The sequence below is a fragment of the Centruroides vittatus genome, unplaced genomic scaffold (genome assembly GCF_030686945.1).
Source record: "Centruroides vittatus isolate TY-2023 unplaced genomic scaffold, ASM3068694v2 contig_371, whole genome shotgun sequence".
NCBI classification, from domain to species: Eukaryota; Metazoa; Arthropoda; class Arachnida; order Scorpiones; family Buthidae; genus Centruroides; species Centruroides vittatus.
In genome coordinates, this window is record NW_027122194.1 from 1007923 (window position 1) to 1025093 (window position 17171).

General features: G+C 27.2%; 1 protein-coding gene across 1 annotated transcript in view; it reads right to left on the reverse strand.

Annotated features, from left to right (window-relative positions):
* LOC136975391 (attractin-like protein 1) overlaps positions 1-17171 on the reverse strand; it is an 89885-nt gene that overhangs the window by 57820 nt on the left and 14894 nt on the right. Inside the window, 3 exon segments of the mRNA XM_067270434.1 lie at positions 1160-1335; positions 3103-3228; positions 7439-7639. Of these exon segments, the coding sequence (XP_067126535.1) occupies positions 1160-1335; positions 3103-3228; positions 7439-7639 (503 nt within the window).

Genomic DNA, 17171 nt, shown 5'->3' on the forward strand with positions numbered 1-17171 from the left:
TGTTCACTTTAACCTGTTTTTCCTCATTTTTGAACAAGTTTTTTTTAAATTTATTAAATTCATTCAATATATAAAACAATATAAAAAAACAAAAATTAAAAGAAAGAAAAATTATTCCCATTTTCAAAATTTGAAATTAACAAACAATAGATACAGTACAATAATCTCTTCTAACTGAAGTTATCCAGCTGGATGACATCATACTGTCTTTATTAATAATATAAGCAGCAGTGTAATTTATTTATGAAATTATTTAATTTTAGGATATTATTAGGTACAATTCTAAACACTACTGTACTGATTGATGACAGACTCATTCTATGTTTTTGCAATGTTCCCAGTATACCAGCTTGAACACCATTTCATACATTTTATATTTGTATTTATTAAATTACAATGACTATTAATGTTTAGGAGAACCTTATTGTTTATTTAGTTATCATATTTAAACAAATTAAACAAATATTAAAAAGAGTAATAAAGAATAATTGTCATTCAACTGCTCAATTTTTTATCAGACTATATTAAAGCTAATTTAATAATTAGAACAAATAAATAAAATAATTTGGCTAAAGAAAGGCAGTTAAGCCACTATCTCACAATAAACTTAATAATTAGAAATAAATTAAGTTTGAATTTAAATTTAGAATACTCTGGAAGAAAAGATAAACCTGAAATAGGACTCAAACCTGCAACTCCAATAAATACAGCCGAATAACTAATCCAGCAAATCATTTGACAATGCTAATTGAATAGGGTTATTATATAAGGAATAATTAAATTTAAAGATGGAAAAGATATTAGACAACAAAAGTGAGATTTCTATTTTAATAATTTGTCTTAATTTTTTATATTTCAATTATACCTTATGAAAACCCATAGCAATTTAATTTAAAATATTTTTGTCTTCATTTTATTCATTTATATAGTTTAAATCAAAAATATTTGATGTTATTAATAGTTAGACATGTTTATTATTCTCTGAATTAATATTTAAATTTATTTTAAATATTCACTAAGTTTTTAATAGTGTATAATTTTTACAAAAACAATTATATTCAGGAATTTATTAGGAAAATTTATTTGAAATTATTAATTGAGTCTAGTATTTATAATTTGAAATAAAAACAAGTTTTAATCAAATATATAAAATAAATACCTGTATAACCAGGATTGCATATACAAATATGCTGTTCTTTTTCACAATAGCCATGTTCACAACCATTAGAGCATATGGATACGTCACAAGCTTCTCCAGTCCAACCTGCTGAACAGGTACAAATACCATCTACGCATGGTCCATGACCCGAACAATTCTTTGGACAGCTATTGATACTGTTAAATTATAGAAAATAACAATTACAATTTAAATTTTTCCTTACAAATGTGTTTCATGATGTGTCAAACTACACAAAACTGTCATGGCTACCATTACAGATGATAAAGTGCCAATTAGCATTTGAGTTGAAAGCCATTGAAAACTGTATTTAGCATAAAAATTTGAATCATTAAAGTGTGATATTATCTTTGGCATGTTCAAAACAAATTCACCCAGCAAATCAAATATGATCACTGGCTAATCAAATTCTATGTAAGCATGTAAAGAAGAGCCTGTTTGTCAGAACAATTCAGAAGTTAGTCCAAATGCATTCAAACAAGACCAACAAATGGTCATTCAGTTTTTGATGCAGAAACAGTTTCACCAATGGAAATTCATACACAAAGTTCTGTATGGCACCCCATGTGTCACAGATGACAGTGAACAACTAGTGTCAGAAATTTCTTGATGGATATCAAAACACATCAGATACAGATTGATTCAGGACTCTATACTCCTCAATTGAGAATGTTCAATGAGTGGACACACTAATTCATGGAAATTGACATACAACTATACAAGCAATAGCAAATGTCATGGATGTCAGTGTCAGAACTATACACTTTGTTTTGCATAGCCTGAAATACCAAAAAGTGTGCAGCCAGTAGGTTCCCCATAACATGTTACAAGAACAGAAATCACATGGCAATGTCACTGGGACATTTGATGCAGTAGAAACAAGGTAATTCATTTTTAATGAAAATAGTAAGCATAGATGTAACAGGGTATCATCATCATGAACCAGTTAGCAAGTTGGCAACTATAAATTGAAAGCACCTGATGTTGCTCCAAAGAAGAAAATCAAGGTAACTATCTCTATGGAGAAATAATGTTGATTTTCTTCTTTGACAATGAAAGACTACTGCTGATGATATGACCAATATGAATATGAATGCAGAACAGTATGGCCAAATTCTGATCTGTGCAAAGTCATCAAACTCTAACTATCAAAGTCATCATCAAAGTCAAAAATTATAAATATGCATAAAAATTTTTGCTTTCTAAACATGTTCTGAGTATCTTTTATTTTGCAGATATAATATATTATACTATTTAAAAGTTCACAAAAATAATTGAAGAATACAAAAAATATCTTCACATTTTGTCCTTTCTACATCTCAGGAAAATGACATTCTTACAGCAAAGCCAATCCTTTATAGCAGGCTCTAAGCTTTCACAATATGTAAAATGTGCCATTGCCAGGAAAAAATTTTTTAATAATTTTAAAAATATATTAATCAAATATATCGTACCATCTTTATTCATTGCTTTCAATTAAAACTATAAATAAAAATATTAATTTTAAAAGAAAATGTAATGTCTAATAACTACTCTCAAGCTTGAATCTACACAGATTACCAAATACCTAAAGCCAGATTTCATAAAACTATCTTCTACTAGACATTTATTAATTAATTTAAACCAAAGGTAAGAGATTACATCACTATCTTGTACTAATATGTAGAGCCAAAAATACCTCTGAAATCCAGATTCAATTAATATGTTAAAATATTACTATTTAAGAGAATCAATTTGAATTATGTAATTTCATATAAGACACATCAAGTACATATCAAGGAATATATTTTAAATTGCATCTATATAAAATGTAGTTACATTTTATATAGATGTTTACTTTAAATGTTAATAACAAAATTTACAATAATTTATCAAGTTTTAGAATTAACAAATAAAACTTAATATTTAAATAAAAAACTTCTCACCTATAACTAATATTAAAACCACTCATATTATAAGCAGCATCACTGTAGAAATATAAATAAACTCTTCCAGAATGAGCAACCATTTCAGGTAATTTATTATTTTCTCCATCTTTTAAGATTACACCACTGAAAAAATAAATAAATTTTAATGTTATATATATATATATATATATATATATACCATATATCTCAGGTAGAACCTTAGATAAGACAAGGTATAAATTTTTGTCGAAGTGTTATAGTTTTAGCATATATCTGTCCTATAAGACAACCCCCAAACTATCAACAGCATATGAATTTAGTTTAGATCAGCGATCATCATCTGAATAATAATACTGTATAGTGTATACGGAATTATGTCCTATTTGTAATTTTTCGAATGAACAAATTTTATTTTCTTGCATCTGGTAGCACTGCCTTGTGATTGTTGCAAACATTCGCACTGATTCGGCATTTGGGTAATGACTTTGATTATTCACAAAAACGTCGTACAGGCTATTCTATTTTGTGTACATACCCTACTCTCTACTAGTAAATAATTACAGTTTGTCTGTTTTTTTATAATGGTTTTAATTTATATAAATTTCAATCTAATTTTTTTTGTATCTGTCCTATAAGACGACCCCGAATTTCGGGAGCCTTTTTTTATGATTCAACTATCGTCTTATCTGCCGAGATATATGTTATATATTTTTTTATTACCATATATAGTAATAAAAATATATTTTAAAAAATAAAAAATTTACTTTAAGTTCGTATTATTTTCTTTTCAAATAAAACAGTGATTCTTTAAATAAACATTGACAGAAATTTAATAATCAAAAATACAATTTATCTTCAATAGATCATTAATATTTTATTTGAAAGAATGCTCATCTGGCATAACACATAACTTTTTTAAATATATGATACTGTGTTACTCACCAAGAAAAAATATTCTGTATCATTCAGTAAATTATCAGTATAACAGATTGCATATTCTCAAAAGTGGTAACTGAAACAGTTACTTGTATATTATCTCTATAATTAAACCATATTGGAATTGTTTGTACTAATTTGCAGAAAAATATTTACTTCTGCTTTATGATAGCTCATAAAAGCAGAGGTAAATAATATAAATTTTCTATTAAAAATGATGGCATGTGAAACAGCAGAAAAAGTAGAAACTGCTAACCTTTTGTCACAAGAACATAAGATGAACATATGCAGCAAGTTAGACTTTTAATCATATGCAATAATGTAGCTTCTATAGTTGACCATTATGTTTGTTTCAAAACAACATTCTATCATTTGAATAAATGTTTCTGTATGAAATGACATTAGAGAGCTTTTATTTTTCTTCAGAAACTTCGGCAGAAGCTTCTATTATGAAAATAACATATGGCAAGAAAGACTGAGTTTTGATGCAAAACTATTTCATAACATGGCATGAAATAATTTTGCAACAAAACTCTGTATCAGCAATCACATTGTTGCTTTTTGCTACCATGCCACATATTTATTGTCCTTCATAATTATATAAAATGATGTATTAATTTCTACAATAAATTTGAATGTTTATAAAGTTATAACATGTAAAATAAAATTTTAATAAATAATTTATTATTTATGACTAAATTGTTAAATTAATTTGAAAAGCTTATATTGTTTTACAGTAGTAACCTTAAAATTTGAACAATATAAATATAACAACTATGTACTGGAAGTAGAATAAGTTAAATAAACTACACCTTTATCAATCCAGCAAAATTTAAAATAATAACGTTTTCAATTGTTTTTAATGATCTTCCTCAGTTACAAAAAAATAGAACATTAAATATAGAACATAAAATGTGTTCAGAATAAATTAACGGAAAATGCTCAAGCGGACAAAATATAGATAAATAAACAAAATAAATAGCGAAAATGAAAAAAATATAAGATATTACAATGAAACCAGAATTGTCCATTAATAACATTAATTAATGTAAAAGGATCTCCACACGGTAGACAATGTGTCTGCATCTCTATGGTTTATACAACCAGTTGCCACATGCGCCTTGTAGATTTCCAATCTCTCAAGATGTTTGACCATTTACCTATTCGTCGTTGTTTTTATAATTGCCGCTCGATCCCATTAAACGTTAACATCCTGCTGTCTTGTGTATGATGCCAGTGCAGTGTTGTCAAGGTTCTTACTGATTGTATATTTGTGCTCCTTGAGCATTTGTTTTAAACTGTGCATCATTGCACACACATAAGCAACCTTGGAATTGAAATGTTGGTCATGTAAAAGCACTGAATATATACCCGTTGTTGAATTCCGATCCTCTTTCTTTTTATCGTTTCTTAAAAGTTTGAAAACAGTGGGATTACGTCAGTATACAATGCAAAAATTATTAGACCTGGCAGTACATCTATGTATCTTGTTTAAAAATGGGATGTAATTAAGCACTATTCTTTTTGTACTGTCCATAATGAGAGAATACCATGCTGTGGATTGGAAGGATGTAATAAGACCCTCTATCCCCTCCGTGGTATCTGTGTTGTTGGGCTATCTGAAGAATGTACTCCAGCTCCCTTATCATGTCATACAAGCTTGTATAAGCATGTTTAATCCATGCCCTGAAAGATGCCAATTTGATGTGCTTGGGATTGATGGGTTGGCATGGGATAATAATGGGCTGAAAGCAGGGTTTATGGTATATGTCAATCCAGATCTCCCCTTGCTTGCATGTGATGGAAATGTCCAGAAAGTTAACATTAGTATAGCTCTTTTGGTCAAGCTGTAGTATTAAACTGTAAGGGTTATCGTTGATCTTGTTTAAAAAATGTTGCAGGTTAGGGTTATTTTGCCAAAGTATGAAATTCACATATTGCCTGACATATTAAACAAAAAGTTCTGACATTATTAGGGCTGATTTAACTGAAGTGACATCACATGTTACATTGCTCTCAAGTCAATTCTTTCCATAGACAAACTATATCACAGTGGAAACATACAAAGCTCAAAGGGTCTATATTTGAAATACTTAAATTTTGCATAAAAGCTACTAGCATCCAAAACTGCTGAGACAATATATTGTAAGTCTACCAATACTCATTAGAAAAAGAGTAAAGAATGGTCATATAGCATCCTTTTTGAGTGGGCAAGTGTCAAAACTACAAACTTGCTATATCTATGATGCAAAATTTTCTCATGTGCCAACCAAAACTTTTTGGGAGCATATTATTATTTGGCATCTTTTAAGTAATGAGAGAATCTTTTCAAATAATCAAAAATTCACAAACATACACACACATATGAATATATATATACTTTAGAAAACCAATAAATTCTTCATGAAACACAAAAAATATATAAAACATAAAGAAGGAAAAATAAGAAACTATAAGAAAAAATCAACTAGACCAATGTGAATCATGTATTCTGTGATTGTGAAAAGGATGACAAGGATATTTTTATTTGTATTTGTATTTTTTGCAATATATCTTAAAATATTACATATTTATTTTTTAAGGCAAGTCCTGGGTTTTTCTTGTGTTCCTCGAAAACTTGTCTTTCAATGAGGCAAAACTCATGAGTATTCAAGGAGTACAAACTGCAAACATTGGAAATATTTAAGGCAACCCTAAAAGGAGAGTGCATTAATAATACACCATGTCATATTGTTCATTGCCTAACAATCATTTTTGATAGCCCTCATCAAAGTTTGAAGGGGCACACAACAAGCAATAAAACCAAAACACAAACCTGGTTATATGTATTATATTTATAATCTCATGTTTACATAAATTTTATATGGTCTGTGAAGAACTGATATCCATATTTAATTTTGTACATTTATAGTAAGCACTAAACTTATTCTAAAAACATAATTATGTTGAAGAATTTTTAGAGCAGTCCAAAATAGAATTCTCTAAGCTTTTGAATGTAACAGTTGAACCTGAAAACAAGGTTTCTGTTACATTCTGAAATAACCCAAAAACGTTTGTATGTTTTAATAAATTATTTTGCTAGAAAAGTGCATATTAATACAAAAATTAAAAGGATTGTTTTGTTTTACTTTCAACGTCTAAACTATTTTCATTACTTAACATTCGAAAAGTTAAATTAGTTTTTAACTTTTAAATTAAGAACTTTCATAAAATTAAAAATTTATTTTATTATTAGCAAATGCACTCTAACATAATTTCCATATCATTACTTCAATTATGAATTTGTAATGTCTTAAAAAAATAAAAAAATTACACAACTTAAAACTCAGTAATTCTTGAATAAAACAAAATTATTCAAATATTTAAACAGAAATAAACATTTACTTCATTAGCTACAAAGGTAATTAATGTATCTTACCTATAAGCTGCTAAAAGTGGAGAAAACACAGAACCTCCATCAAAGATGTAGAGATGGTCCCAATTACATTCTGTTTTTAAATTAATTATTTGTAATCTGATAGTACTATTTGGTTTATTACTTTCAATAAGCCATGTACATTGCATTTCGACAGTATAGTTTCCGACTCCATCAGTAATATATCCTGAGCTTTCTGTAAGTCTAAGAAAAATAAAACAAGTTTTAACATGACATTTTACATACATTAGATTAATATATTAAAATTAATAAACTAAAATAATAAAATTATTACATATGTTTAAGTGTAAAGTATAATGATAAGCAACTGAATATAGCTTCAATAATGTTGGCAATCTGATTTGCAAATTAATGACAAGTTGAATGAGTTTATGCTGAAAGGAAATATAGGATCATAATATATATTAAAGATAATAAACAAAACATCTGAGTTCACAAATACTGTTGCAACACTATTGATATAATGGATTAACAGAGAGTGCAACAGTCAAGTAATGCACATTGTTTATTGTATCACAAGATATCATGGTCATCTAAAAAAAATAACTTTGATACATGTGACACAAGCAGCCTTTTTAAATATATCAGAATACTAAATTTTCAAGTAGGTATTATACATTAGCTACCATCAAGCTACCTAGCCAATATTCTATATATACTAACAGTCTAATAGTCATAGTCTGATATTCTCATATACTGCATTTTCCTTCTAACAGACACCTTCAAACAGACAAATTTAGTCTTTTTTTTCTAAAATCCATTATATCAGGATCTGTAAAACTGAAGGTCAACATCTCTTAGAAAAATAGTAAGTTTTACATGTGACTACATATCTCTCTCTGACTTTTTTACTTAGAAAATAGCTTAAAAATTACAAAAATAGTTATTTCTGTAAAAGTATTTTACTGTAAACCAAGAAATAATTATTTGTAAATTTTACTTTTTACCAAGTTTACTTTATTAGAGTTATAAAAATAAAACTTCCATTCATAATAAATCTACCAAGTACTTTTGAATTCATCTTCTGGGATCATATTACTGAAAAGCCCTTATCAAATCAATCAAAAAGCTCTGAATTTATATTTTGGCAAATATTTTTTTGTTAATGCATTACCCTGAAAAACTTATTCAGTCTCTGAAGTCCTTTTAGACTTCAGAGTTTCTATAAAAGGAAGTTACTCGTTTTTTGACTCCAATAAAGTGGATTTTAAAAATTTATAAAAAGTTGGAGTACTTCTTAAGCAAATAGTTCGAATAACTTCATCATCATTTCTACTTTCTTTGTGAACAAAATGGGCTATCTGCTTAATTCCTGATTAGATGATTGTGTATCACCAAAAAGATTTAATTTATTTATTGTTACTGATATATGATAACTGCTGCTAAAATTATTTAATCATAATAATTAAAAATGATCAAAATAAATCATAATGTACACAGTAACCTTTAAAATATTTAATCTTTAAATAATTAAAGTCAGATTTATTGGAAAAATCAATAACTTTTTATAATGTTTCCCTTCATTTAATTGAATATTATTAACCAAAGTTTTAGCAATTATCAAATGTAAATTTAAATCTCTGGATTATTTTTAGACTATATTAAGTGAAGCATAGTTAAATATTTATTAAAATTTTGTCCAAAGTGATAGTGCTCCAATTAACTTTTTAAGATTAACCAAGTTAATTTTAAGTAATTTTTAAAAATGTTGGAGTTGAAAAGATTGATTCAAAATGAAGACCTAAACTCATAATCTCTGCATATCAGAAAAACACATTTAGCAATCAAAAAGCATATACTATATCAAAACCTAATACAGTAGAGCATCGATTATCCGACCGCGTTCTAGTCGGCAAATTCAAATGTCTGCTAGTGATGTGGCACTACAATATTTGGTTATGTCTTGGCTACTTTAATATTATTTTTGTTAAATTTTTGCATGTTTTAGCTGGCAGCACTGGCTCGACCATGAAAGGGAGGCTAGTATTTAAACCAGGCCTAATACACTATACTAATAATGTATTTTTTCATACTTTTCAGTTATCCAACCAACCCCAGTCCCCAATTAAGTCGGATAATCGATGCTCTACTGTATTTTCATTATTACCATTTAAATTTAGTACGCATTTTATTTTCATTTTGATAATTAAGATAAATGCCTTATAATATTTAATTTTATTTGATATTCTACATATTCTTTAATATACTTTATACAGTGTGTTTCAAGTAACATAACCTTGCATATATAACTTTCAGTTGATGTGAACAGGTTTTAGTTTAAAATCATAAAAAGTTTCATTTGAATGAACTTCCAGCATATCAAATTTTAAACAATAGACAAGATAGACGACAATTTAATCATTTTCTATCATCTGTTTAATCTAACAGTAACAATGAAATATTCAAAACATTGATTTTGCAGATCCTTTTGTCAATGACTACATCTACTTTAACAGTATTAGTTTACAAGCACTCAACCATTAAATGCTCCTAAACAAAAAAATCTGATATATCACAATGCAACATTTGATAAAACAGCCTTTTAAATCAATATAAATAGTCACTTTTAAATACAGTGGAACAAAACTCAGATATAACTTAACCTCAGTTTTATTGAACCAGACAGTCTAGTCCTGGCAAACTGCTATGCTCTTAATGCATTTTTCATTGGATATAGTGAATACAGTTATAATGGAAACTCAATTACATTGAACGAAATTATTCTGAACCTCTATTTGAGAGACCTCAATTACAGTAAACTGCCTCCAGTGTACTCAAAAACACCTGGTAAATCTGCTCCTTTTCTTAGAAAAGATCTGTTGTTTACTAGAAAGTACAATAATTTATCAGTTACTGGCATTAACATAACTGATGAATCACATTCCTCATTAACCTAAAATTCTTCACTCTTTTGTATTCAGTTGTATTTGCAGCTTTGACAACAATCTTGCCACAGAAGGAGTCCTTACAGATGAAGAAATTTTATGATCTGTGATTGCCCCAGAAGAAAAAAATGGAGGAAGATGAAAAGGAAGAAAAAGAAAGTGATGAGTCTGAAGCAATTGTTCCTATTCCAAGTACTGAAGAGACCGAGAAGGCACTGAAAATAATAGTAATGTGGGGACTTGCCACTCTTCAAGAAGAATCAGATTCAGATATATTCTCAAACAATATTTGTCAATTGGAAAAAGTACTAAATGAAAATCTCATTGAGAATTATAAACAAAAGTTGATTAGAGATTTTTTTCAACATTGTACAAAATTAGATAGTCATAAATGCAGTTCTATTGAATATTCAGTAAATTATTGCATCTTTCAATGCATTTTAATTATTCTTTTAATACATGGTTATAATAAACATCAAATACAATGAACTAAAACTAGTAGTCCCTTGCCTGTTCACTGTATCAAAATTCCACTTTATATTGAAATAAATTCTTTATATTTAGAAGTTCTTTGTAACATTCTTGATTAATACTTTTGATATTGACTCTCATCTTTAGATCTTAACACCATTAAAAAAAATCCAGCAATAAATTGTTTAACTTTCCCAGCAACATTTGGCAGCATCATCTATCATCATATTTTATTAAAAAACTTTTTACATTTTTAACTATTATAAAATGGCAAAAAGCTTAATTTTGAGGATAGGGATGGGTTTTATAAGAAATTGTAAATGATAATAACAAGTAAAGTTGTCATTAAGTCTGACCCTACTGGAGATACACACACTCCTTTTTATCTCCCCATCCTCTCAACCTTTAATCATCAAAATTTAATAGCATCAATCCTCCTAATAAACAAACTGCCCTACAAAATTTCAGAAATTTTAAACAAAAGCACAGGAGTTATTAAGCTTCAGAAAGAATGAACAAAATCATGCCTCACACACACTAACAACCTTACAAACATACATACAGAAAAAACTCACAAATTTTTTTTTGCATTTCTCAACATTTCAAGGTGTTTTAGTCCAAAAATGTAAAAGTCTTGTGAGTCATTTTTTGACTGACCACCATACTTTTTCCTCTGTTATATACAACATTTGGAACTTTATTTATTCTTCAAAATTTTAGGGTTTTTTACTTTTACAAAAGAACTATATTAGTCAAGTTCAGAAGTATCAGAAATCATTTTAAAAAGTTTGATTGACTGTCACTTTTGAATGCTCTCAAAAATACATTCACCAAGAAGCTTAATTAATTTCCAGTAATATTTAATGTAAAAATTTGGGTTAATTTTTTCAATCTACAAATGCATGACAATCCCCATATGATCAACACAAACAAAAATGGTATTCATTATAGTTCAACTCGATCATGTCATATATCGAGTTTAACTATAATGAATACGATTTTATGTACATTTTTATTGTTACTTTTTCCTTTTTAATCACAGCTGTACCTTGCATTTATTTATTTTATGTATTCAAATGTTATTTCATTTTATTTTCAAAAAGTATCCTTATTCTTTTCTCATGTTTCGTCTTGAAATATTCTGACCTGAAGATGATCTCCACTTGTAGATCAGTGTTAGTCTGAATTTTTCATATTAAATATTACTTGAAATTAATTACGGCTTCTTCGTAGATATATTTTTAAGGTTTGAAGTCTTTCCAGTTTCCTATTGATATTTTTGAATAATGATAAGACTTGGCAATGAGTCAATTCTGAAACATTAATGAAGACTGTTTACAACATTAAATTATTTGCTGGAGTGTTTAAAAAGGTGGTGATTTATTTAAAGACTGTTTGTTATGAAGACTTTCTGAATGTAATGAATTTATTTTAATAATGTTATTTTATATTATCAGTAATGATAAAAGTTATATAAGGTAGTCCTCAAGTTATGACAAAGTTCTATTCCAGTACCATCTTAAGTTAAACATAAAAATAATAGTAATAAAAGAGTATGATTTCCAAAGCCATACACAACTTTACATGATAACACTTATTATAAATATATATATATTATAATCAAAAGCAGACTTGTTTTTAACTTAATATTAATTGAGTTATTAATAGCATTTTAATTAATTAATTATATTTTATCAGCACAAAAATTTGCAAAAACATACAGGATGATTACCTGTTCAAAACCACCAAAAATCATACTTGATAATACTGCAATTTTTAATAGAATTGATTTCATGCTTATTTATTTAATTCAGTATTTATTCATTTTATTATAAAATTGAGACTAGAATAATAATCTAAGCAGCTGCTCAAAAAATTAGTTTCATCTTTTTCTTTTTGGAGAGTAATTATGTAAACCCAAGTTATAGCTAAATATCAATAAATTTATGAGTTATTGTAATATAGCATGTGTTTACTGTCAATTACTTTTAATTGTTATAACGTATCATTTGTAAGTATGATCACTTGTCATTTTTCAAATGAAATTGAAACTTTACTTTCAATTCTTTTAGCAAAATAATAGTTATACTCACAAATCACACAATATACTAACAAAATGAAAACTTTGGTTTAAATTTTGCAAACATGTTCTTTGTAAAGATAACAGAACATTGCATCAAGCTAGAGTTAACATTTTTGATTACATTATTATTTTTAGTCACTAAAGTGTACTTTATAGAATGAAAAGAGATGAATTTATAACTTATTAGAATGACAATTATCTCATCACATGTTAACCATCAGTATACAAAGAAATTTTAACATTTCCCAAAGATGCTCTTAGTGACTTTAGACAAAGTAAAAGTTATTTAAAGAGCTTATAATTGCAATTTAAAACTGGCATAAACCTAAAACCTTCTCATTGCATAACCCACACCCTCTTTCAAACTGCTTTTAAACACAGATAAATCAAACATAAAAGCTGGCACACTTAAACTGGAACTATATAATAAACCAACTACTTGACACCTAAGTGCAAATTCCAGCATAAAAGAAAACAAAGAATGTTTAATGTATACTTATGTTGGAGATAATTTAAAAAACTGTAAACATATTTGTGCATTATTATTGTTTTCTTATAAATGAGTTGCATTTTAACATACACTTATGAATAATAAAAAATTGGACATTAATAAGATGCCTTAAATTCAAAATTTAACATTTTAGAAATGGGCTTGACTCTTTGAATGAACTGAGTTGAACCAACATTAAATTTACTTGGGGAGGCAAATAAAACTTTCTTTCTAAATGTAAAACAGTTCAATTAAATAAATTTTATCGTGTTCAAATAAAAGACAGAGCTAAATTAAATGAAAGGGAATAAAAATGAAATCATCTTTTTTGATAAAAGTATGTCAAAATTCAGCAGTAGCTAAACGTAAGTATAAATTAACCTTTATCTATAAATAAAATTTTTTATTTGTTTTAAATAATGAAGTCATAAAAGATATAGCTTTTTTGTGATGCAAAATTTTATAATTTTGTAAAAATTAAATTTTTAGAAATGAAAATCATTTAAAAAGAATTTAATATCAAATTTATATTCATAAAAATAACTATAATTATACCAAATATAATTAATGTATATTCTACTTATAACTAAGCTTGCATACACAATTAAAATTATTATGCATGAAACAATAACATCATTACACTAAAAAAGTTTTTAATAAATACATAACTTTTTATTTCAGAACTCATACCAGAGAAAAATCAGCAAAAAAACTGTTACATGAATATTATGAAAGACATCCAGAAAATAAAGAATGTTTGGCTATAAAAAAAAACAATAACAATAGGAAAAAAGTTGTTTTATTAAGTAATCAGTATAAGACTAATTACTTTTCTACATAGTCACTCACCACTATGATTAAAGCACTTGTCAATGCATGACACCAAGTTTTTGATTCTGTTGTTGACTTCCACCACCAGTTCATTCAGCCAGTTAGTGCCAGTTAGCTTCTTTCACCTTGTCATTCATTCCAAAACATTCCAAATCCATCCAAAAACTCTTTCAGATTGGAAAAGAAGTGAAAGTCACTAAGGGGCCAGACCAGGACTGTATGATGAGTGGTCAAAAATGTTACAGCCAAATTTCATTTTCAGGACATTTTAATTTCAAGAAATGTTTAATCAAGAAAGATAATATGCAACCGCACTCTACTGCAGTCATTCATGACTACAGTAGAGTGCAGTTGCATATTATCTTTCTTGATTAAACATTAAACACTATTTCTTCACACTTGCTTTGTTCATAATATGATTACCAAACACTTCTGTGATTTGTTTATGAATTTCTATAGGATGGACTTTCTTCATGTTTAGAAATAGAACAACATTTTGCACTTTGCATTTGGTGGGATTTTCAATTTTTGTACACATTTTAAAACTTTTGACAAAACAGTAACAATAAGCCTATCATTATTGAAACTCTACACATGCTAAACTAACACATCAGAGAATAAATTGACCTTGAATCGATGGTGGTAATTTATCTATGCAGAGTGTTACACGCAAACATTCTTTATTTTCTGGATGCCCTTTGTAGTATATTTTATTAAATTAAATTGCATTTGACTGTTCTTGCAGAATTTTTTTATTATTAAATTATTTAAAATAGCTAGACTGAGATTCTTACCTGTGAATATTTATTTGCAAATGTAAGAAAGTGTTACCAGAAACAAATACTAAAACATACTCAAAACATTTAAGGAGCCAGAAAATTTTTTAATTGTAGAATGATTAAATAATAAAATAATAATAATATCAAGCAGATCTGAGGTCAGAATTTAAAATATTCTGAAAATGTTAATTATTCTACAATTAAAAAATTTTCTGGCTTCTTAAATGTTTAGAATGTGTTTTAGTCATTTTTGTAAACTTGTGAAGTCATCTTATATGGTGAAGTGTTTGGTTTTAGTCAAGTTTAATTAGTAATTTAAATGTTAATCTCCTCCTCTCTCTTAAGTAAATTAAATAAAATATTAAAAATTTCTTGGGAATAATTTTTTAAAAATAATTATCATACAGTACAATATTAAAATATTTACGTACAGTATTATATAAATTTATAATTCCTGCAATTATAGTCATATCAATTACAGGAATTAAGTTCCACAACATTTTCATTGAGATTTTATACATTTTTTTAAATGTTAAATTATTCTTTCAACATAAATTTTAGCTGCTCCAGCTGTTTTATTTTTTCCAGTATCATTCTTGCTAAACTGTTTAATACTTCTGAATGGTGATCTAATAAGTTGAATAAATTTCACATTTCACAAATTTTATTAATGAAACAATACTTTGATAGTATAAGAATAGTTCATCATAAATCTATAATTGAAAATTTATCTATAATTCTATTTTGCAAAAAACTTTCCTTATATGAAGTCCTACCTATACACTCTTTCCCATTATATGCTATTAAATCTGAGTTTAGAGCAATTAAATATTTTGTAGTAATATATTTTTTTTTTTTTTGTAAATTGAATAGGTGTTGATAGCATATTTCAAACATTTTGATTGGGTTAATTAAATTTCAATGCAATCTAATACAATTAACTTTGAAATTCATAAAAATTTTCACAATTTCTTCTTTACTAGGAAAATAAATAACTGTAGATAATATAGCTGTAAAAATTGCCATTATTTGCAATATTAAAATAGAACATTTTAAACTGAACAATTAAATACTGCTTAAAAATTTTTATATATTATGTTTAATTTGATCATTGTTAAAACAAATCATTCTTTAATAGATAAAATGTATTTATTTGATAATATTTTAAACTTTCCAAAACATGTTATCAAATTCTAAAGTAATTCCATAATAGTCAAGCCTGTTTCTATTTATAGTATTTTCTGATAATAAATCTAGATTTGTTCCTAAAATCTGTCATATTTCCTTTATTTTTCTTATTCTCTTTAAAAAGTAGTGATAAACTCAATAAGATTTCTGCTGAAACATAATATAAACACAATGATAAACTAACAATTTTCAATAAACAACTTCTTACATAAATAATGGAATGCATACAATTAACATTCAAGAGCCTTAAAAATCCAGTAATAACACATTTAATAGAAAACTAATGTTTTCAACCATACTCCATCTTCTTTAGGTTTTTAAACCAGTGAGATTCAAACATGTGAATGCAAAGAACAAAAAATTACAAAGTATTTTTAAAAAACACATGAAACAGCATGCACACAAATTGATTTTAAACACATGGAACACTCCAGGCACGTGTAGAAAACAGTTATGCATGCAAGTTAACATGTCGATGGAACAATAGCAGTAACAAAGAACATTAATTTAAATAAATATGTAAAAAAAAGGATGGAGGGGTGTGGTTGCTAACTGCTGGTGTGGGTGTTGCCCATTTCTTCATAGCAGTACTTCCATGCGTGGGACACATTAATGGCATCATTCGAGTTAATACAATTGGCATGTAATCCGGCTTTGTAAATTTCCAATGCCTCCAGGTTTCGAAGGTATTCAACCCAGAGAGACAGCCTGATCAGTTTAGCATCATGGAGGTCAGCTCGTATGTTGAGGTCTGTGGCATAGGTGGATAGGGTGGTGGTGTACCTTTTATTATCAATATCATAATTGTGTTCCTCTTTGTATGTACTGTAATTTTTATTTCTGTACTTTTATTATTACCCATATGTTAATTTGTTGTTAGTTATTGTTTTTTGTTTCATGTCATTATTATTTGGTATATGAATCAATTGTTCCCATTAATTTTTAAAATTTTTACATTTTATATATTTTTCTATTCCAAATTTGTTGT